Raw genomic sequence first — 23,165 nt, 5'->3', positions numbered from 1 at the left:
AGATTTTTCCTGTCAATGAGCACCTATTTTAACTCAGACTTGTTATAATTCAGAATAAATTTTTAAAAATCTAATGCATACATTTCCAGGTACTTCATCAGTTTCATCATCCAGTTCCAGTTTCACAAAGCAGCTTGCGAGGCTTCAGGTCACAAAGGTCCACTACATAGATGTGATATCTATCAGAGTAAAGAGGCTGGAAAACGTATTGGGTGAGTTGTTCCCCTTTGTGTAGCAAGCTTAATTTTCTTTTTAAGACATTTATTATCTTCAGTTATGTTCAATTGCATTAATTTATCATTCAAATCAACTTACTCACATACAACTTATATTTATATACTGGCTGTAATCTATTAGTAGTAGTGTCAGCTACAGTTGTAGTTGTTTGTGTCTTTATGGTATTAACTGACCAGAAACATATAATTGTTGTTTTTAATCTAAGTATACTTGTTCAATTTATTTTGTATCAATTTTATAACTTCATTTAAAACATGAAAAATATATAAAATCTATTTCCTAGTATTACTCCATAGAAACAAAATAAAATTAAAATTTCACTAGTTTAAACAAGTTTGCTGGGAAGAATAACAACAGTGTTTTGGAATTTATTTATGACTATTGTGCTAATATACAAAAAATGTGTGTGTGACACAGATCATGTTATGTTTAGTTTCTGTTTCTATGACCAAGTTCAGCTAAATCCTCAGCATACTCAGTGGGCCTACTTTGATTTCTAAACTTTAATATTTCAGAGACATGCTGAAACTGGGTGCCTCCAGACCTTGGCCTGAAGCCATGGAAGTCATCACTGGTCAAAGAAAAATGGATGCCTCTGCTTTGATGGAATACTTCCGCCCCTTGATGGAATTCTTGCGCAAAGAAAATAGGGATGACTTTGGTTGGAGCCCCCACTGCCCTGATCTGGAAGAGAAACCTCAACCACCAGCTAACACAAAAACACAAAGTGGAAACAACAGCTCTAAGTTGGCAACAGTGTCTGCATTCTTTTTTATGCTTCTCACTATTACATTACATCTTGTCATTTCAAAAAACATTATGTACTAAAAAAAAATATTTTTACTGCCCTTATTTGTTAAATTATTTGCATAATTTGCTAAAAAAAAATATAAAAAAACTATATTTGAATGTTGTCAATAACACACTAGAAGATTTGTGATATTTTTTTTACATGATTATGCATAAAATGGAAAGAGTGTGTTGCCATATTTTTATTTATCTCTGTTTATAGTTCCTATGCTTCTAGGTTCATCTATAACTTGAACAATGTGAACAACTATACATAGGACAAGATTTAAATAGAGAGATTGTCTGTATATCCTTAATTTGGTGAGAATGATTTGGTTATAAATCAGTATGTGTGCATGTGCACTTGATTTCTAGAAACATATCCTGAATGTCTAATCAAGAAAATAAAATAAAACTTATTATGTATTATATTATACATGAACTCATTGTTTTTTTATTTTTCAAAAATCAGTCATAAATAACACAATGAATCCATCAGAAGTATAAAATGTACATTAAGAATGCAAACATAACAAAATAGAACATAAAAAATATATATAATCAAAACAAATTATTCATAGTAGAAAGAAAAACATTTACGAATCAAACATTCCAAGGAATGTGACTGTCTCTAAAAAAAAATTTAAATAATGATGAGATTATTACACATTTATTGACTTCATGTCAAGGCAAAATATATGAATCCAAATATGAAAAATTAAACTAAAAGTGTCACTCAGACCTCAGGATGCCTCCAATCCTTTGTCAATGAATAGAGAGGAGATATGTTTAAAAATGTATTTAAAAAGACAAGACGTCTTTGAAAATTACATTTAAATGTTGTCAATAAGTATAAATAAATTTTATTGCATTTGTGGTTTTGTACAGTGTTGAGGCCTTTATAATGATTGCGTGTGAAGATAAACAATCTTTTTTTTTACTGGTATGAAAACTCAAATGTCACACCATATGCAACATCCTATTTAAGTGATAAGAGTTACCTAACTTTGACACCATTGTTATGCATTGTGCAATTTTTAAGGTTAGCAACCACAATTCACAACAAACCAATAGTAGCCTCAGTAACAATTTAAAAAAAAAACGTAAAAGGGAATGATTTCAATAAATCACAATTTTTAAAACTTAGACTTTAGTATGCTCCCTGCCTTTCCTATTCAGCAAGCTACATCATGGTAGGCACCCCATCATTTTTTTTAAAATGTGCTTGTATTAATAGTAAGTTGCCATCAGCAAAACCCAATAACAGTACTTCCAAACCATCCAGTATCAAACATTTCAATATAACATTACATGTACACTGTTTGTTCATGGTCCATGAAAACTAAAACTGCTTTAAGAAAAATATAAAAAATACATTATGAAAAGCTGCTTAACTAACCATAGGATGACCATTCCGTCGTACATATAATGGAAGCCACGTGAACATTAAATTTCTATGGAACATCAAACTTTAAGAAACCTTTTGATGACATAATTTTCACTTCTAGAATAATATAAATAAATCATCAAAGCAAATTTCTAGTTGACCAAAAAAAAAAAATTAGAATTGATTTCATCTGTGGTTTAATAAAAAAATAAATAAACAATCAAAAACTTCATTTTGCATACAACTTCAAAACTTATTAAATATTTTTTTTCATTTTAAATTTCATTTTGGAAATTAAAAAAAAAATAATTACCACAAATATCTGCTATCATCACATTGAATACATCTTTTTTTCACAAAGTAAAATTGATACAAAATGTAAGCCAAAGATCACACAAACAAAATTCATTGTAAAACTGCCATTAGTTCTAAAAATGTTAACTTTTCTACATAAAATGCCAATTTTTTTTCTGTGAACATTGTTCTAAAAAAACAAACAAACAACAAAATTTGTTTAAAACAATGTGTACTTTACTTATGTTTACATGTACTATGAATATTTAAAGTCAAAAGTCATATGTTGCAAGTCAAAATAAAGTAGGCAAATTGTGATGTTATAAATTAATTAAAAACATCTGTTGTGAAAAACATTTCTTTCAAATAACGAGGTAGAGAAATAGTTTGGTAGGTTAAGAGTCACTGATTCTTTGTCACCAACACTCATGGATCAGCAGATTTGGTATAAAGATCAGTAAGAGATCACTAAAACATGGTAACAAATAATACATTTCCTTAGAAACCAAAACTTTAATTAATATATAAATATATTTATGCAAAGTAGCCTTTTTTCATCATGCTTCTTTGAAACGTATTTTTCCCGAAAATCTTGCAGATCTTATGATGATAATATGAAGTTCTGAAACATTAATGAGACTTAGGATTTTTTTGTTATTCCTTACAAGGGAGAAATTAGGAACGTTTTCAAATAATGTTTGTAAGGTACTACAGCAAAGTCAAACATATTTTTTAAATAGCAATCATATAGAAATTGTAACTTAAGAGTGCATTCAGTAGTACTGATCAAATTTGTAAATTATCTGTAAATATTAAAAAAAAATAATTATGCATAGTTTATTATCTTTAAAAGTTACTTTACGATTACAAAGGCAAAAAAAAAAAAAAATTTAAACAACAATATGATCAAAAAATATATATTTATATATATGTACCAATGCATTTTTTTTTGTTGAGGCTTCAAAATTTTAAAACATTTTTAAAAATTGATTACAATAAAATATATAATACATTTATGAAACTAAATCTGTACATATTTAAAAATAAGGCGTTATCAGCATTTTATAAATTGAAAGATCATCAGTATTGCCTTCATTTAGATATATAATAAGCTGCCATTATAAGCAGCAATGTATAGTACAATCATATCACAATGGTTTTAAGTACATTTTGCCTATGTATTATTTCTCCATAAGCTGTAAATCATAAACAAAGTTTGAATCTTTTCATTAATAAAAGGACTACCTATTTCATGCTCATAATCTTGTTGGAGAAGACATATTCATATTATCACTTTAAATTATAATATTCTTTATCATAGGACAAACAAATGCCATTTTATAATTTGTTATTTAGTACAAGCTATTTTAAATTACTTTATAATTCTGGATTTAAAATTCCATTGATCCAGTTTTATTCATGTGTTTGTCCACAGGTTAAGATTTGAATCCCTAAATTTATTTTAAATTTGGATACAAAAAAAGGCTATTCTGAAAAGACATATTTATGGCACATAAGTTGTCCATAACTTTTCCTTATTAATATTGGAAAGATGTGAGCACAGATTGTGAAGTGGATTTTTAGATGGTTCTAGTAGGTTTTCAAAAGTTAAAGTGCCATAGAATATAAAGGAAACAAATGGCAAAGACAACAACAAAGAAATAACCATTAAAAGAATTAAGATACGTCTGATCCAACATTTCATTGATAATGCTGAAGATGATGAAATCATTTCTTTTTCTTCTCTCTGTCTAGCTTCTGTGTGAGATGAATGAAGCTTCCTGAACTTGTGAAGTTGAATTGGTTCTGGGAGGCCAAACTTATTGAAAGTGTACAAACTGGCTATTTGTTTTCTGGTGTTCTGAGGGAATGATTTGATTCGGAAAATGGAATCACCAACAACAGCAGAATGAGGAGCCACATCAACTTCTATGACAAAGAGTCCTGTTCGCTGACCCTCTCTGTTATCTACTGGCACAAGACGTGGCTCATGAAGAGCTTCTATAACTGCCTCTCTAACTTTGGCAGCAAATGCATGGTGCTTAAAAAAGTCTATTGTTTTGACAAGATCATTTTTTGATACCTGAACACCTACTATCTCAGCCAGTGTGTCATGGTCTTTTCTATCAGTGTCAACACCAAAGTAAACTGTTCCGTTTTGACAGTCATTGAGACATGCAGATGCAAACTTTATTATTTCCAATGCAATGTATAAGTAAACCTGAGAAATCTCAACATTTTTAGGCACCATGTGGAAATTTTTCACAGGAGTTAATTTACAGGTTTTATTGCAGATCAGCTTTAAACGCTGACCTTGTATATAAGTCAGTGATAAATTTGTTGAGCTCCCAAAGGGAAGCAATTCAGTTGAAGGGATTTTGGAGTCAGAATTTACTTTAAATTTGTTCTGTGAATTTTTGCTTTTTCTTCTCTTTTTGAAAGTTGAGGTGTTTGTGGGTGGTAGTTTGGTTGGCCAGGAGTGCTGACGATTAACTGAAATTGAGTTTTTGTTGCTTCGAGAGCTGGGATCAGAATACAATCTTGACAGTTTGCTTTTACTTTTGGAATTGCCAGTTTGTACATGCTCATTTTGTACTGGTCCATTTATTTTAACACAAGCTTTTTTTTCTTTATTATTATCTGAAAAAGTAATAAATTACCTTATAAATTATAAATGTTATAATAAAAAAATAAATCTGAAAGGTAAAAAAAAACAACAAATAGTAAAAATAACAATAAAATAACAATAAACAATTAAGAGCAGCTATATATACACCTATTTCAAATAAATATTAATTATCTATTTATGTAATTATTTATAAGTAAGAAAATATAAAGATGAATTTTAATATCAAAATGCAAACAAAATAGTGAAAGGATATCAAAAATCATAACTAAATCAATATTTAGATATATAGGCTATCAATTATGTGCACTATTCGATGCCACAAAAGAAAATAAACATAAATAATTTTTTTTAACTCTTTTGCAAATAATCCAAACCATGAGCCAACTTGGACTAAAAATTATGAAAGCTCTTTTTCTTCTTACACATAATAACATAATACCATTTTAAAAAGAAATATTTGATAGGTTTTATGTTGCTTTTTGGCACAATTTCTTTTTTTTTTGCATCCTGTGTATCCTAATGCTCTTAGACAAACTTTTGGTTAATGAATTGTATTATCTCTTAACTCCAAGCTCAACAAAAAAATACTTATAAATACATTTCATATAAATACATTTCATTTTGTTTTTATAACTGCATTCATGCTGTTCTTTCTTATTTTGGGAAAAAAAAAGAAATATCATTTTGTTTTTTTTACAGAATTTATATAAGTGAGTTTAGCGCTAGTGCTGATAAAAGAGTAGGTTTGTGCTATGAATCCCGGCGTTACTGGAATTTTTAATTTTGGGATCTTAAGGGTGCCTTTGAGTCCACCCTACTCTAATAGGTACCTAACATTCGTTAGGTAAAAGTAAAGGCGGATGGTTATTGTGCTGGCCACATGACACCCTCATTAACCATGAGCCATAGAAATAGATGACCTTTACATCATCTGTCCCATAGGTTGTAAATTCTGAAAGGAGAACTTTACTTTAATATACTGTGACTTACTTGTCTGACACTTTACTTTAACCCATTAGCTCCTTCTGCAGTTGGAAACGTTTTCCCGTTTTTGTCCTAAACCGTTGTAAAACGTTTCTAAAACCCCCTATTCAATATACTTGTTTTAAACTTTTTAAAAAGAAGATTTCTAGTCTCGTTGCAAGCATGATTACAAATCATTTTGGAAATTACTGATTCTATTTTTAATAAAATCGGGAAGGTTTTTATAATTTTTCAAATGAACAGGCCCATAGTCCCAGTGTGTAAGCCCCAGCATGGAAAATGAGTATTTTTTAAGTTTTTTATATTCTAGTGGCCTATAGTCCCAGTGTGTAAGCCCCAGCGTGGAAAATGAGTATTTTTTAAGTTTTTTATATTCTAGTGTTATTAAATGTATATATTTTTAAAAACTAGACACATAGTTCTATTTTTTAAAGTTGTTTGTTTGTTTATATGTATTAGATCTTAAATTTGATTATTTTTTCAAAATAAATATTTTTTAGGATTTTTTAAATACGGAGTTATCCCTCCTTGCTTAGGACTTTGTAAGGGCTTTTCTTAAACGGAAATAGGAGCTATGTTAATATATAGTTACCTACTTGTCTGACACTTTACTTTAATATACAGTGACCTACTTGTCTGAGTTTCGGGCTTAAAGCTTTGATGTCTCAAATTTCTATTTAGTTTACACAATACCGGAACTGAAGTTTAAAACAAATTGCTTACTTTTTAAAAATAATATCTGAAAATATCTGTTTTGTAGAATCTTACTTAGACAATTTGTTTTTTAAATTAGAAACTTGTGCAGGTGATATATAAAAAGTGATTAACTCAATACTAGTATATGCCTACCTCCAACTGACAAGTGTCCATTGCCAATGGAACAAGAACTTTTAGATATAAGCTCATCTAAATTATTTTTTTCTAAGTTCATGAACATTCTGAAAAACAAAAAAGAAGCAGAAAAAAATATTAAAATTATCATGTAGTTTTAAAATGATAACTGTAACCATAGTGATCACAGAAAAGTAGAGGTGTGTATACTGGTGTTATATAAAAAGGGTATTCATTTATCTCTACCAATTTCAACATTTTCTGATTAAAAGAAAAACATTATTGAAGCTTAACCCTAACAGGCTAGTGAAATACAAATGGGAAAAAAAAAGAATCATTCCATCTGAACACGGAAAATAATTACAGAGAGATAGAGTTAACTTTTATCCACACGTGCAAATAGAAATATATAATATAGTTAATCATAATCTGTTTAAATTACATACAAAGTATAAATGCCTATATAGTATAATGAATTCATGTTTTATATCAATTCTGTTTCAATAGCAAACAAAAAAAAAAGTGAAAATACCAGTAAAAAATGTTATATAGCAGCTGGAGACAGCTGTGATGTAAAGTTTAACATTATTGAATTCTGGAATGAAATTCATGAAATTTTAAAATAAATGTAATCATTATATATTATTAACATACATAATTGAAAAACAAATAACATTCTGATTTTTCACCTCTTATGTTTATCATAAGACACTCCAGCAAATTCTTCCTCTATGAAGTGTATTAATTTTCTGTTATTCCACTGACAATAATCCTTGAAAACATGATTCTGTTTAAGACAGTTTCTAATGTCTAGCAACAAAGTTTGACTTCTTTTCTGGCTATGAAAGTATGTCTGTAAAACACTTTTTGCTTCTTCGTCAAGGATATCAGGATTTACTGTAAATACAAAGCAAGAAGCATAGAATAAAATGTTTTTAGAAGCTGAAGACATTTAAGCAAGGGACACTTTGGCATCAAATATACACTATATATACTATAGAATAGTATAGTTAATAAAAGATGTTTATAATCAAAAGTTTTGTTTTTATTATTATCAAAACTTCTCATGCCAAAACATAACAAACTGAGAAATTATGTGGATTGTATTGTTTTGTTTTTTTTTGCTTATATTTTTTAGGGTGGAGTAAATTTTATTATTTAAAACTGAGCAATCTTCTTAATTAGAGCACACACACACAAAAAAAGTACAAACCAGCAGCTGATATGGAGGCATCTGAAGAAGTTGAAGTTTCTGTAATCATATCTACCAACCAGAGATGATCTGTTTTTAGCACTGTCAGGAATTCCCTTTAAAAAAAAAGGAAATTAATTACAATAACACAGAGCTAATCCTATTAACTCTTAAACCTATGAATATTGAAGCTGTACCCAGTTGTGTTGCAATTACACCAATCCAATTTAAATCAAAGCCACTGGCATTGTTGTTTTCAAGTTTCCAGAAATAAAGTTTATTATGTACTAACCCAAACCTCCTGCAAGGCGGCAAGGGAAAGAAACAAGAAGTTTTTTTTTTTATTTAAATATGAATTTGAAATAATAAGGCTAATCTTCGAGTCCAAAGATTAGTGAGGAATGCAGTAATTCACGTGGTTACGCAGTCCCAGCTGAGACCTACATATTTTGCCACATCCAAGGCAAGCAAAACCATTGTCCGCAGGTGGTCGATTTAGAATTTTTTTTTGCCGTCTGCGTTTGACCTCGGCAGCAGATTTTCTTTTGGTCTCAAATGTGTATCCCGCGGCCTTCATGAGTGATCTCCAGCTGTCTCGTTCTGAGGCCGCATGCAACCAGGTGCTCTCTTCTATTTCAGCCAAGGAAAGTTGACGCCTAAGCTGGTCTTTGAAGCGTTTCTGTGGGGCGCCTCTGTTACGTCGACCACCTTTTAGCTCACCCAAAAAGACTGCCTGTGGCATACGTTCATCTCTCAGCATAACTGTCGGGCCAAAAGAAGTCCCTCTATATTGTCCATACTGGCATTTGCAAGGACATTGCTGTTTGTAGTGCGGTCTTGCCACCGTATGTCCGTACATACATAAAACCTTAACCCTTGGCAAACAGATACAATTATGTCGAATTTGTAAATAATTCAATCCCAAGAAAAAAAAAAGCTAACTTCTGTCATGGAGACAAGGAATCTGCAGCTGTAGATGCTTGAACACCAAAAAAAAAAATGCAGAAGAAACATGGATTTCAGGCTCCTTAATCCACTGAGTACGTTATCAGGTATATAATACCAGATTTTTTAAAAAGTAAAATAAAAACAATGAGTATTTTCTTTAAAGTAATTTTTATTTTATTTATTACCCAAAAGCGTTGACATATGCAGGCATTGATTTCAATGTCATCAATAAAGATTTCATTTGGCCTTCACGTGATGTGTAACTTTTGATGTTTTCTATATCATTCTGAGTCAAGACCTCTTTCTTTGGAAATTAAAAAATAGACAAATTATCATTTACAAAATGATAATCAAATGTATTTGTTTTTAAAATACACAAAAAAAAACTCCGCAAGTAATGCATCATTTTCATTTTGCATAAATGGGTATTTCGAGACCTTTTATGTTTGTTAACAAACTTTGGAGGAAAAAATTAATTTCATAAAAAAACAACAACAAACAAGAAAATATAAAAAATGCTTTAACACTTTCACTCCTAACTGATGATACCAACGTTGATTTGACCCCATTAAATCAAATTTATTAAAGTTTTAAACACTTTATTTTGTGTTATATAAAAAGAGCATGCATTCTTCTATAATTATATACCTAATATTTCCTGATTACATACAAAAAAGTTATTTAATTTAAGTTTAATCATAACAGGGTAGTGAAACACAAATGAGCAAAATGAATAAATGAAAATAACTACGGAGAGAAAGAGTTTTAAAAAAACACACTTTTATTAAATGTAGTTGTATCAATTAGTATGGATCAGTATGTAATTAAATTTGCAATAGATATAGAACCTAGACCAACAACAATAAATTTGTGTGGTTAGAAATATTTTTACCAATTGTTTTTGTTTAGCGCAATTTCATACTTTTAGCTTTCTCAATGTGCTATGATCCTATCACTTTGTCTGGACCAGATGGGAAAGGAGTAGAGGGAGAAAGTAAGGGATATCTGGGTGAATGTTACCATGATCATTTTTAAAATTCATTTATAAAAAAAAAAGGTGAAAAACCTCAATTTCGAACTTGATGGTTCAAACCTTTTTAAGCCTCCTCAAGCCAACACAACACTAACCACTGTGCCAGCAAAGTGCTTATGAAGATTGAAGATTTTATAATTATCTACTGTTAGCTTCAAACTTTAAAGTGGTGACCTATTTCTTTCTACAAAGCATTTAGTTCAACTTACACCACTTCATCAGTCAAGTACAATGTATTCTATAAGAAACAAAATAATTAATCACCAATAGTTAATTAACTAATTGGTTATTTTTTAAAATTGATTATTGTTTGCAAAACTTGAGCTTGATCTGAAAATGGGTGTTGAAGAATTAATGTGTACAAATTTTTTACCAGACATATAAACAAATAGAGTGAGTTGATATAAGCTTTACAAAAAAAAACAACAACACTGGTAATAATCAGCTAATTAAAATTGAAACAAAAATAATCCTTAGACACCAACATTCTACAGATGGCTTTAGTACACACTGTTAAGGCTTCACCAATGTTTGCATAAGCTGAGAGGAAAAAAATCTATTTGATCTTCTAAGAACCAGAAATCTACTGCTCTTTCAGATAATTTTAATTTCCAATAATTCAGATATTCAAAGATTTATTTACACCAGCATCAAATATCTTATTTACTTAGAGAATGAAAATACCCCTTATAAACTTTGTTTATGAAGTCTTCTATATCTATATTAAAAATTATACTGTATCATTCTTGCAGATGAAAATTATTTAGTACCTCAAATAATTTAGGCAAAATATACTCAGGATGCAGCTCCATTAACTGTCCCCAATTTTTTCTTAATTTCTCCCAGTTTGGGGCATTCATTTTCTGGTATGTTACTCAACTCAGCTGAAAAAAAAAGTTTTAAAATGGTTTTAAAAATGTATTAGTCTAAAGTGTGCAATGCAAAGCAGCTAAAAGATTACTTAATTCCCAAAAAATCAAAGAAAAAACCAACAGATAAATAGACACTAGAACAAAAAAAAAAAAAAAAAAAAAGAACTCTGGCTTTGCAACTAGCATTTAAATATCTTAAGTCTTTTCTGTTTAGTTTGTTGTGTATTATCACTACTTTATTTTTTTATCTTCTGGCATGAAATGTATCTAAGTTCATTGATTTTATTAATGATTAAGTCTGTGTGAGAAGGCTTTATTGTTTCTATATTAAATACACCATATTGTTTCATTGGTAATGTAGGCAAACTAAGAAATAAATTAATTGGCCAAAAACACCTTGGTTAACAGTTATTGGTGCTGATATAGAGGCAGTTTTCACACAACTTGTTAAAATATATTATATTATATGTATCCTCAGGTTGAATTACCTTTCTTTTTTTTTATATACATGGTGTGCTTGCACAGTCCATGTTATAATTTTGAATAGCACCAGCTGACTTGACATCAAAGACAAAAAGTTGTGGCTTGCATTTGTTAATCTGCTTCTTGTTCTTTTCCATCAAAGTTAAGACAACTTTTTATACATTGAGAAGATAATCATAACAAATGATGATACAAAAGCAAACTTGATTCAACTGAAAATAAAAACATAGTACAAATACACATCAAAAATGAGTTTCTTTTTACTAGTAATTAATTACTAACTAGTCAACCGGCGGAGTAGCATATGCCACTATTTTGCAAGGCCGGCCTTAGGCCACTGCAACCAATGGGACAGCAGTGGGCCCCACACTTTCATAGGACCTGTGCTAATTCAAACCATTTTATTAATTATAAAGATTTCCCATGGCTTCCTGTTGATTTACCAGGAGTTACTGGAAATCTCCTGAAATTGCAAAATATACAAAAAATTCCTGAAAATATCTGGAAATTATTTAAATCTTTTGAATACTCATACAAATCTCATGAAATATATAGACAAAAATTGTCATTTTGGGGTGTTATTCAATACGGAAAATGCCAATCCTATACGTGATAAAAGAAAACGGCATTATACAATATCCGTAATTGTGTAATCTAGTGAAAGAAGCTTCTCGCACCTCAAACTAATGAAGAATTACTTGAAATCAATAATTCTCGTAGATAGATTGAAACATTTGGTAATCCTTGCTATTGAGCGTGATCTATGTAGGAAATAAATATTTATGATATACTCTATGACTTTGTTACATGCAAGGCTTGTAAAGAAATTTTGTACGTAGTAAAGGATGAATAAAATGCAAAGACAAATTTATTTTCTAATACAAACTCTTAATTTTCACTTATTCTCTGTAACAATACCCAAACTTGGCCCCATGCAAAATCCGTTTCGCAATGGTTAAGTCCGGCTGTGCTATTTAGTGACGGGTAAATACTACTTGTTCTCCCCCCTCTTTTTTTTCGCCTCTTAAATTACATGGAGTAACTCTAGTCCGTCTGACTTGCAGAAATAAAAGATTGATCTTTCCATTACTTGGTGTCCACACTCTTGAGCCATGAAGAAAATTATATATATATAGATAACAGATTTCCCGCGGCGGCCTGATTTACCAGGAACTCCTGGAAATCTCCTGAAATTGCAAAATATACAAAAAAAGTCATGGAAATCTACGGAAATTATTGTCGCATAGGGCCCCACAACAGTTGAGTCCGGCCCTGCTATTTAGTGACAAGTAAATACAGAATAGATTTTTCTTCCCCCCCCCCCCTCTTTTTTCACCGCTAAACTATGTGGGGTAGAAATAAAAAAGAGTGATCTTTCTATGACTTCTTGGTCACAACGGTTAAGTCCGGCCCTGCTATTTAGTGGCGGGTGAATACTACTTGTTCTCCACCCTCTCTTTTATTTTCATAGGGTAACTCTAGTCCGACTTGCAGAAATAAAAGACTTCTTGTCCAAACTCTTGAGCCATGAAGAGAATATATTATTAATTGTACAATATCAATAATCAACTACATCATCATCAACATTGGCCTCCTTCAGTCGTAGAACAACTAAGGATCATCTCAGAGCACACTTCCTCATGTGGTTGTAGAGCCCTATTTTGGAGAGACACTCCCGTTCACAGATAGCGCAGGTTAGGGTGGCTTTTGCTTCGGTGGTAGAGGTGCTGGCTGTCCATAGCTTTTTTGGTCACTGTCTCTCTCCATCTGTTGCGGTCTAGAGCTATGTCTTCCCAATTGTCAATATTGATGTTCACATCACTTACATCAATAAGATCAGCATTTGTAATTCTACCTTGTTTTTCACCAAATATCAACACTTTATGTGCTGTCACAAGGGCAATACAAAATTCTACTATGATATATATTTATATTTATAAATTTGTAGCTTTGTTTTATATATATATATTTAAGATTGATTGGCCAGGAATAAAGATTATTAAAGATTATTAAACCTTCTAGTCCTAACCTCCTGCAGGACAAAAGGGATGGAAGACTTAAAACTCTGGACCATTGTGTCTACATATGAATTGGATGACTGCCTGGTCATGAATGTGGTATGTGTTTCTGGTTATAACTGTGGTGGTGACACGAATAGGGGTAATCTTGTGTGTGTAATCAGCTAACACTCATAACACTGGCCAGTGCAAGTTAGTGTTCAACCTTGAGAAATGACGAGTGGCTAAGCTTCAGGAAAGATCTACGTTGCCAACAGTATACTCTGGCCAGCCATGTAAGATATGCTCAAAAAAGTCACTCAAAAAGATGAGCAATGTTCCGTCAATTTCAAGAAAACCTTCTGAACCTTATACAAAGAGTGAAGGTATCACAGTCGAGAGGGTTCAGTTCAGTTTCAGAGTCTAAACACTTCACGAGTACAAGATGAAGCAATGATTTAAGATAAAGTCCACAGTGAGTCCCATGTGAAGTCAAATCAGAACAGTTGAGCCCAGTGCAAGTCCAAGATGGAGAGGCCAGTAGTGTTTGGTACAGCAGAACAGAGCTAATACGGCAGCACAGTTACCTACTGTGAAGCATTTGTACAGTGAGTATTATGTTGTTGACAATTGTACATCAGTAATGGCTGTTGATTTATTAGACATTAAAGTGTTAGGTTATTTGGAGCCCTGTGTTGTCAAGTTTGAGTTGGAAGTGTCGTGGTCATGTGGAGCAGTGAAAAGATTGATGAAATGAAAAAAAGAAGAAAGAAATGGAAGTCTTGAGTCACAAGCCAATTTAGCTAGTGCAAATCTGTCATTTTGTTTGCAGTCAAAATTTTAACTAGTCATCCACTTCTAAAATTACAGCGACTGTAGAAGACTCTAGATCTATATTTCTACAGAGAAGTCTAGTACACATTTGGTGCTTGCCATATTCTTATCTTATCTTATATAATACAGACGTTACTTCAAAAAAGAAGATGATTACGTCCTACGCGTCATGCTTTTAGTCATGCATATTAACCAATGACTTAAATTCTGCTAAGTCAATGGTTTTCCTGGCTAGCTCAGGCAACCCATTCCATGCTCTAATAGCACTAGGGAAGAAGGAGTATTTGGACAAATTTGTCCTAGCATATGGGACGAGGTATGTGCCTTTATCTTTGTGTCTTTCAGAGTATTTTATTAAATTTTGTTTTTGTATTTGAAGATTATGGTTCAGTGTTTTATGTATAATTGCTACTTTACTTTTGAGCCTTCTGTCCTGAAGGCTTTCTAAATTTAGTGATTTTACTAAAGGTGTTACTCTAGTTAAGTATGAATATTTGTTTGTTATGAATCTCACTGCTCTATTTTGTGTCTGTTCCAGTTTCTTAATGTTATCTTGAGTTGAGGGGTCCCAAACGGAGGATGCATTTTCTATTATTGGCCTAACCACGGTTAAATAACATTTTAGTTTTATGTTCTTATTTGATTTATAGAAATTTTTTTAATAAATCCTAATGCTTTGTTTGATTTTTTTTATAGTTTCATCAATATGTGGATTCCATGACAGTTTTTCATTTATTATAACACCTAGGTATTTTGCGTCTTTAGTCTGTGTTACTGGTTTGTCATGAATAAGATAAGTGGAATTAATTTATTTTAGTTTTTTTGTTACTCTTAACAACTGACATTTTTCTGGGTGGAAAGACATGCTCCAATTTGAGTCCCATTTCTGTAATTCATCTAATTGTAAAATATCTGTGTGTTGTGTTGTTTTTATTGTTCTATATATTATGCAATCGTCTGCAAATAATCTGACTTTTGTTCCTGAGGTAATGCAATTTGGTATATCATTTATGTAAATTAAGAAATGTTGATTTAGAGCCATTTATTATTACAGTTTGTTCTCTCCCTATCAGAAAATCTTTAATCCACTGATGCAATGGGCCATTAATGCCGAAACATTTTGATTTTTTAAGCAAACTATGGTGGTGAACTTTGTCAAAAGCCTTGGAAAAATCTAGTAAGATAGCATCTATTTGTTCACTATTATCTAAACCTTTTGAAAAGTCATCAATTAGTCCTATTAGTTGTGTTTCACGTGATCTATATTTCCTAAAGCCATGTTGGTATGGGGTGAGGACATTATGTTTGTTTAAGTGGTTTATGATGTTGCTACATATTATGTGTTCTAGGATTTTACAAGTGATGCTGTTAAGTGATACTGGTCTGTAGTTTCCTGAGTCAGATTTTTCTCCTTTTTTAAATAGGGGGGTGATATTAGCTTCTTTCCAGTCCTTTGGTACTCTGCCCTGGTTAAGCGATGCCTGAAAGAGTATTTTGAACACTGGGGCTAGCTCATTGCTTAGTTCTTTGAGTAATCTAGCTGGAATACCATCAGGTCCAGATGCTTTATTTGGTTTGGTGTTGGCTAATAGTTTTTGGATTCCATTTTCTTGTACTACTATATCTTCTATGTTGTCTACTTGGTTTAAATTAAGTAATATATTATGCCTTTGTCTCCTGGGGCTGAGAATGCTGATGCAAAGTATTTGTTTAGGATGTTTGCTTTAGTTTCATTATCATTATGTATTATGTTATGTTCATCTTTTAATGGCGCTATGCCTGTTGTTTACATTTTCTTAGACTTTATGTATTATTATAATAAAAGCCTATAAGAATTAGCCTAATCTACATCTAGAGTAGAACAATGAGATCTATATTGGCAAACTATATGCCATATGGCATATTTAGTTATAAGACTCTTATTTAAAGTTATATTTATAATTATTTATTTTAGTTAGCCTCTTATTTAAGTTATAATTATCTATAAATTTGTAATATAGATCTCTAGATCTTATATAGGCCTACCTGTCTTAGAGTAGACTATAATTCACTCATTTCACTGTATTATATAATTATATTATAGACTATGATTATATACTCAGTCTAGATCTATATATACTAGTCAGTATAAAGTATATTAATATTATATATAGCCTAGATCAGGGCTGGCGAACCTATGACACGCGTGCCCAAGGTGACACGCGAAACGATTTTGTGTGGCATGCGACGACGATGATATTAAGAAATGTGTTTTTTTTTTTAAAAATCACAGATATCTCAAATTACCATAATTAATAACGTTTAATTATTTCCGAGAACTGTAAATAATATGGAAGAAGCGCTAGTGGATCATATTCCATATAATTTTTCCATATGACTGTGTTTCATTTGGGGAGCATAGGGCATAGTAAATTTTTTTCAAGACAAATCTCGTATTTGAACGAGATCTCCTTAGCTTCAATCATTTTGTTGATACTGAAAACGTGTCGGTCTTACCAATAATTACCATAACAAGTCATTCTCCAAAGTAAAAAAAAATAAAACTTAATGAAGAAGAAGGAAGTGGCAGACCTTTTCAAGAGTGGTGGACTGAAAATATGGAATGATTCACAGAGAAAACAAGAGGCCTTATGTGCCATGTGTTTGGAAAGTGTCGGACATCATCAGTAAAACGTCATTATGAGTCCAATCACAGCTGGCTTTGAGGCAAAAGCGAGGATGAGCAAAAAGAACATATATCGTGTGAGTTAAAAAAAGCGATTTCACAATCCAGTTCTTTTGTAAACTTTGTTAAAAGTTCTTCTAACTTAGTGGCTGCAAGTTTTGAAGTTTCAAAAATTATAGCTAAGCATGGAAAACCTTTAAGTGACAGTGATTATATCAAGGAAGCAATGTTAGAATGTGCGTCTTATTTGTTTGAAGACTTTCAAAACAAGGATAAAGTCATTCAGAGAATAAAGGATTTGCCAATAAGCCGAAACACGGTTAAAGCGAGAGTTATGAAATTGCACGTTAATATTCAAGAACAAGTAAAGAAGGATTTTAATGCTTCACTAGTAGACCTACTGGGCACACAACAATCTTCATTGTTTTTAAATTGAAATTAATTGGCACTCGGACTGAAAAAGGTTCGCCAGCCCTGGCCTAGATCTATATAATATATATACTTAAATTATATAGGCCCACTTATATACTATTATTACTTATTATATTATTATTATTATCATAGTGCTTTAAAAAAAAATAAGTGCCAGTAGATATATATACTCAGTGATAAATTGCCTAACTACTAACTTTATTAGCTACTAATAAATTAATAATTAATAATAATAAACGTCAAAATACAAGAAAAGTAATAATTTTTTACCCACATTGATTATTATTTTTATACTCAGAATAAATTATAGATCAAAATCTAGATATAGGCCTAGATCTAGATTATATAATTATAATATAGATTAGACCCTAGATCTATTCTATCTACTTTCTAAGTTCTAGACTCTAGGCTAGAAGATCTAATTCTAATTAATAATTATTATAATAATAATTAAATAATATTATTAATAAATAATTTTATAATTACGACTTAGACTTAGTCCTACGCATTTCTTCATTTGTGACTTGTCTAGTTAGAGATCTAACCAAGAATATGCAATTTAAATCATGATATTGATAGCCTATTACTACTATTAGTCTAGACTCTAGAATCTAGTCTAGATCTAGATCTAAAAAAAAAATATTTTTCCACTTTTCCGGGAATTTCAGGGGTGGGGGAAGAGATTCAATTCATGGTTCAGAATAAGTCTTCTTTACTAAAGTTTATTTTAAAAAGTCGCAGGACCCCGAACATAAAATGTATAGGTCAGTTTGCAACTTTATTATAATATAAACATAGACATAAATAAATATAAATCAGTTTCAAAAGAAAGATTCTTTTCCCCTATCTCAACAGTGCATTAAAATTATTTTTAGACGAACAGCAAAATAAAAAAATAAAATATTGTTACGAATCTCACTATCCAGGCTCTCTGCAAACTGCACCATACACCACCAACGTAAAGAACTTGACAAGTCAGGGCTCCAAAATAACGTAAAGGTTTAATGTCCATAAATAACAGCCAATACTGTACAATTGGCAGCACCTAGCTCTGCGATAACAAATATCTCTCGAATAACACCGTTCCGCAGTATCGACTCTTGCACTGGCCTCTCCGTCTCGTTCTGGGCTTGCACTGGGTTCAACAGTTCAGGACTGACTTCACACACTAGGCTCGTTGTGTCGGACTCGATCGCAGACCAAGATCAAGACGCCGTTCGTCTCAACTGTACTTGATAGTACTCCGCACTGAACCGTCGTAATGCTCCGTACAGAACCACACCGCTGAACTGTGCTGTAGTCGACCGTGTTCTGAACTCTTGTCGTGAACCTCCTTTCTGAACCTTGCTGTATTGAGCCCCTTTTCTCGACCGTCTTGACTGCGACACCTCCGCTCTTATATAGGGTCCCTACTGGCCTTCTCGAACCGGACAGAACGCCGCTCGACGTTTCTAGGTGGTCAGATGACTACAACTCTCGTGACGCTCCTGAGCTCTGTTCACGACGTCGATCCTTCCCGGACCGCCGTCGATCCTTCCCGAACCGCCGTGTTGACACTCGTCTCGGCTGACCATCGTAACTCGTCACGGTTGACCGCTCGTCTAGCGCTGGCCTGGGGCGATTTGCGTCGTCTGACTACACACACACCACTACCCCTCTCTGTGCCACCACCAAGTTTATAACAATATAGATCTAAAAGAAATATTTAAGTCAAAATTTAGATCCAATATGTTGCATGGGTTACTTTTTTTTAGAAGTCCCATAGAGGCCGCTAAGGGTATCCCATTATTAGTCTGTTCATGACAGACGTGTACACCATATATATATCTTCTGGCTTTCTAAGTTTAGGTGAAAGCAAACCGTTTTAGTTTTTTTTTTAAAATACGCAATCATTTTTTTTTAAATAAAAATACACCTCTTTTGCAACAATACTTTTAATACTTTTACGACATTATTGTTTGTTGTAAAATGTTTTACATGTTTCAGATGTTTTTTCAGAGTTGAAGATAGTTTACAGCTTTGAGCCCCCAGTAAAGTGAAATTGTTTCCCTTGATGATACAATTCTTTGTGCCACTTTTGCTGCAAATCTTTTTAAAAGAAAGAAAAACAATACATTTGTCGATTTAAAATTTAGCAGAATTCGGGATATGGAAAGACCAAGTGGTTGTTCTGAAGCCTTCGGTGGAGAGACTATTTAAATCAGTGGTTCCCAAACTTTTTAGTCTCGTAGACCCCTTGCCATGTTTTCCAGTTTTCGGTAGACACACTGCATTTTTTTGTAAGATTCATCAACCTCAAATGTGTTTTTCTCTGTGATTTCTAGGCCATATATATTCATTGATGAAATTCAAATTAAAATGAAGCAAAATAAAATAAAGCTTTAAAATATGTTACAATTTTAAAATGTTATAATAGAGAAAAATTCATTCGATTAAAATTCAAAGGATTAACTTAGGCACAACTCTTTAATGGGAAATGAAATTTAAAGTCTCGACATGCTTCAATGAGATCCGCTATCGTAGACCCCCCGTTTACAGGCCTTAGACCCCCAATTTATTTTTTCACTTCCGTAGACCCCTTGGAAGTCCCAATAGACCCCTGGGGGGTCTATATAGACCACTTTGGGAATCACTGGTCTATATGGATAGTCCTGATAGTCAATAAAACATTTTGACAGCTGCTGATGAATTCAATTTTTTCAAGGCTCATTCTGTTTCTTTTATTTTCAACTTTTCCAAACATTGTCGCAGCATGCATGTTATGTCTGACTTTGTGCCAGTTTGTTCACCATAGAGGTCATTTTCGAAGTTTCGATTGATTAAAAATGATATAATAACAGAAGCAAGATGGCTTGGCTTGGTGTTCTTTCAATTGAACGAGAAATAGACAAAAGTTTAGAAATAGTTCACTACAATAGTTTCTAACTTTGCTTCTTGAAAGGCCACACATTTTTTATTAAATAAATGTTGGATCAACAGTTTTACACCTAGAAGTATTTTATTTGTAATGCAAATTGTACAATGAGCAAAGAACTTATAAAACATTTGTTTGTTCATTTAAAACATATTTAAGTCTATTAATTCTGTTAAGAAGTTGTACAAACATTGACTTTTAAGACACCATCACTGAATCAAACGTAATGACATTATTACTTATTTTTAAAAAAAGGTACGCCTATTGCATTGGCATGTCTTTTGGTACCGATACATTCAGATTACTCAATTGTTTTGTGATACACTGAATCCTGTTGGGGGAGAGGGGCCCACCAAGATATTCTTGAACCCGGGCCCATGGGTACCTTGCTATGCCACTGCTTTCAGCCATGATGAATTGATTAGAAATGGACAAAAAGAAGCATGAAAAATTAAAAAGGTTCCTCCTCCAAGAAGTATGCATGTGATTTCCTATTGGATGAGGCGAGTTGGTTAGTAAAAGTGATCTAGCAAAGACAATCATAAACTGTTACGAAAATAGTGCCTATTAGTAATTAAGAGAGAAAATTAGCCTATTGAACAGGTTAACGTTTTCAGATGGATCGCACAGAAAGATGATTAATCTTGGAAAATGTTTCAGAAAGCCTGCAATTATTGTGTGTGTTGGCCTACATTGAACATGAATTCTGCTAGTGAAAGGCTTATGAAAAGATTGCATAGTTATATATTGTTTCAAACTGACTTTAAAGCAGCGACATATGAAAGGGACTAACACCACCACTTCAGTCAAGAACAATATCGGCCTATCTTTCCTTAGTTCCAGATATTGGTACCAAACAAAATAATTAATAACCAATAGTTAACTCATTGGTTCATTTTTTAAAATGATTCTTGAGTTGTCAGGTAAAAAAATAATTGTACAAAATTTAAGCTTGATCCGAGATTGCGTGGAAGAAATAGCATGCACAAACCTTTTTACCAGACAGAGTTGATATAAGCTTGTAAAAAACCCACTTTGACAGCAAAAACACTTATAATCTTTCACTCCAAGAAACCAACTAACTTAAACCACTCACAAAACTCACCCTTGTCGTCCAGAAAAACTCTTAATAATAACACATATGTAGTTCTTTCATGCACAAACAACAACTACAAAAAAACAACAAAAAAAAAACAACAGTACATTCAGTTTGACCATACATGTTACTGACAATAATTTACTTAGCAGTGTAATGACAACCATGGAGGCATGGTGGCTGAGCGGTAAAGCACTTGGCTTCCAAACCGGGGTCAGGGGTTTGAATCCTGGAATTTTTGGACGCCTCTGATTCCACCCAGCTCTAATGGGTACCTGACATTAGTCAGGGAAAAGTAAAGGCGGTTGGTCGTTGTGCTGGCCACATGACAACCTCATTAACCGTGGGCCACAGAAACAGATGACCTTGACATCATCTGCCCTATAGATAGCAAAGTCTAAAAGGTAAACTTTACTTTTTTAAATGACTATCATAGTGTGTAAATAAATATTATCATTGCAATAGATGCTACATAACTATTATTCATTAATAACACCAAAGTCCCATACCTTGTGGTCTATGACTCATGACAGTCTCCTGCAGCATCACAACACATCACACCAACACAATTTTCTACTCTTGGTTATCATTAACCTGACATTCTAGCTACGGAACACCCTGGTAGCCTGACTATCTAAATCGGTAACATCTCCACATGCTTTAGGAAGTAAGAAGCCAGCCGGCAGAACGGCCTTGGATAATTGGAGGCCCTAGGTGAAGTGAAATTGGGGGCCCCAAATGAAAATTTAAAAATAGTAATAAACAGCACACAAAAAAAGCACTATTTATTATATACCAGCATGTCTAAATCGACAAATAACTGAAATTTATGACGCAGAGTTAGACTGTAGTAAACTTAGTAATAGTGTTCTACTTAGTCATAGTGTTCTACTATGTCCAAGTTTCGATTTTTTTTCCCCAATGAATTTGGAGTCCCTAGGCAGCTGCCTAGTTTGTCTATGCACAAGGCCAGCCCAGCAGCAGGTGTGCGGCTTCCAAAAAAATATACCTCTCTACAACTAATCCTATATATCAAGATCTCTTGTAGCAGAAACAAATGACTGCACCATTTCCCTCCTAGAATCTTTGGATGTGTCCTAATGCCAATGAAGAGGAAGAGAAAAAAAACGAGTTTAAAATTGTAAAAAAAAAAATTTAAAAAAATATGAAAATAAAAACCTATGTATGGTAGTTTTGTAAACTAAATTACTGAAAGTTCATTGGCAAGCACGGTGGTAAAGCATTTGGCTTCCGAACCAAGCTGTCACGGGTTCCAATTTGGGATTTTTAATTTTTGTATCTTTAGGGCTCCTCCGAGTCCGCCCAATTCTAATGGGTACCTGACAGTAGTTAGGGATGAGTAAAGGGGGGTTGTTGTGTAGGCCACAGATTGGCCTCCTAAAATGGACCTAAATGATCCTATTATCAGCCAAAAGAGAGGTGGGGGGGGGGGGAAATCTATACCACTAGATCTAGTAACAACATTAGACCTAAACATTTTTTTTTAAACTGGCAAGTTAAGGCAACTAAACAGTGGAATTAGATGGA

At 32.5% G+C, this 23,165-nt stretch overlaps 2 protein-coding genes across 3 annotated transcripts in view; one reads left to right on the top strand and one right to left on the bottom strand.

Annotated features, from left to right (window-relative positions):
* The window catches only part of LOC106055619 (angiotensin-converting enzyme-like), a 69,509-nt gene extending 68,041 nt beyond the window's left edge, over positions 1–1,468 (top strand). Inside the window, exons 35-36 of the mRNA XM_056012895.1 lie at positions 90–212; positions 753–1,468. Coding sequence (XP_055868870.1) covers positions 90–212; positions 753–1,065 — 436 coding nt within the window. The 3' untranslated portion in view covers positions 1,066–1,468. The remainder of the gene's footprint in view (positions 1–89; positions 213–752) is intronic.
* Positions 1,132–18,294, bottom strand: LOC106055603 (uncharacterized). Of its 2 annotated transcripts, none has more exons than XM_056012901.1 (8): positions 18,094–18,294; positions 11,685–11,891; positions 11,095–11,208; positions 9,477–9,595; positions 8,365–8,459; positions 7,841–8,048; positions 7,170–7,258; positions 1,132–5,347 (listed from the first exon to the last, which is right to left on the bottom strand). In XM_056012901.1, exons 3-8 carry the CDS (start codon positions 11,182–11,184, stop codon positions 4,212–4,214), a joined length of 1,737 nt encoding a protein of 578 aa, XP_055868876.1. In that variant the 5' UTR covers positions 11,185–11,208; positions 11,685–11,891; positions 18,094–18,294; the 3' UTR covers positions 1,132–4,211. The 2 variants fall into 2 exon arrangements, with proteins under 2 accessions (XP_055868876.1, XP_055868877.1); XM_056012902.1 differs by lacking the exon at positions 18,094–18,294 and adding an exon at positions 16,536–17,672.
* Positions 18,295–23,165: the final 4,871 nt, after the last annotated feature.

This window comes from Biomphalaria glabrata, chromosome 15 (assembly GCF_947242115.1).
Source record: "Biomphalaria glabrata chromosome 15, xgBioGlab47.1, whole genome shotgun sequence".
Classification (NCBI taxonomy): Eukaryota; Metazoa; Mollusca; class Gastropoda; family Planorbidae; genus Biomphalaria; species Biomphalaria glabrata.
This window is presented reverse-complemented; position numbering and strand designations above follow the sequence as displayed.

Coding starts and splice junctions, on each gene's coding strand:
- LOC106055603 (XM_056012901.1), bottom strand. CDS start 11,184: ATGAATGCCCCAAACTGGGAGAAATTAAGAAAAAATTGGGGACAGTTA. Junction 7,259..7,840: donor TCTTATGATAAACATAAGAG/GTGAAAAATCAG, acceptor TTTGTTTTTCAG/AATGTTCATGAACTTAGAAA. Junction 5,348..7,169: donor TGGACACTTGTCAGTTGGAG/GTAGGCATATAC, acceptor TTACTTTTTCAG/ATAATAATAAAGAAAAAAAA.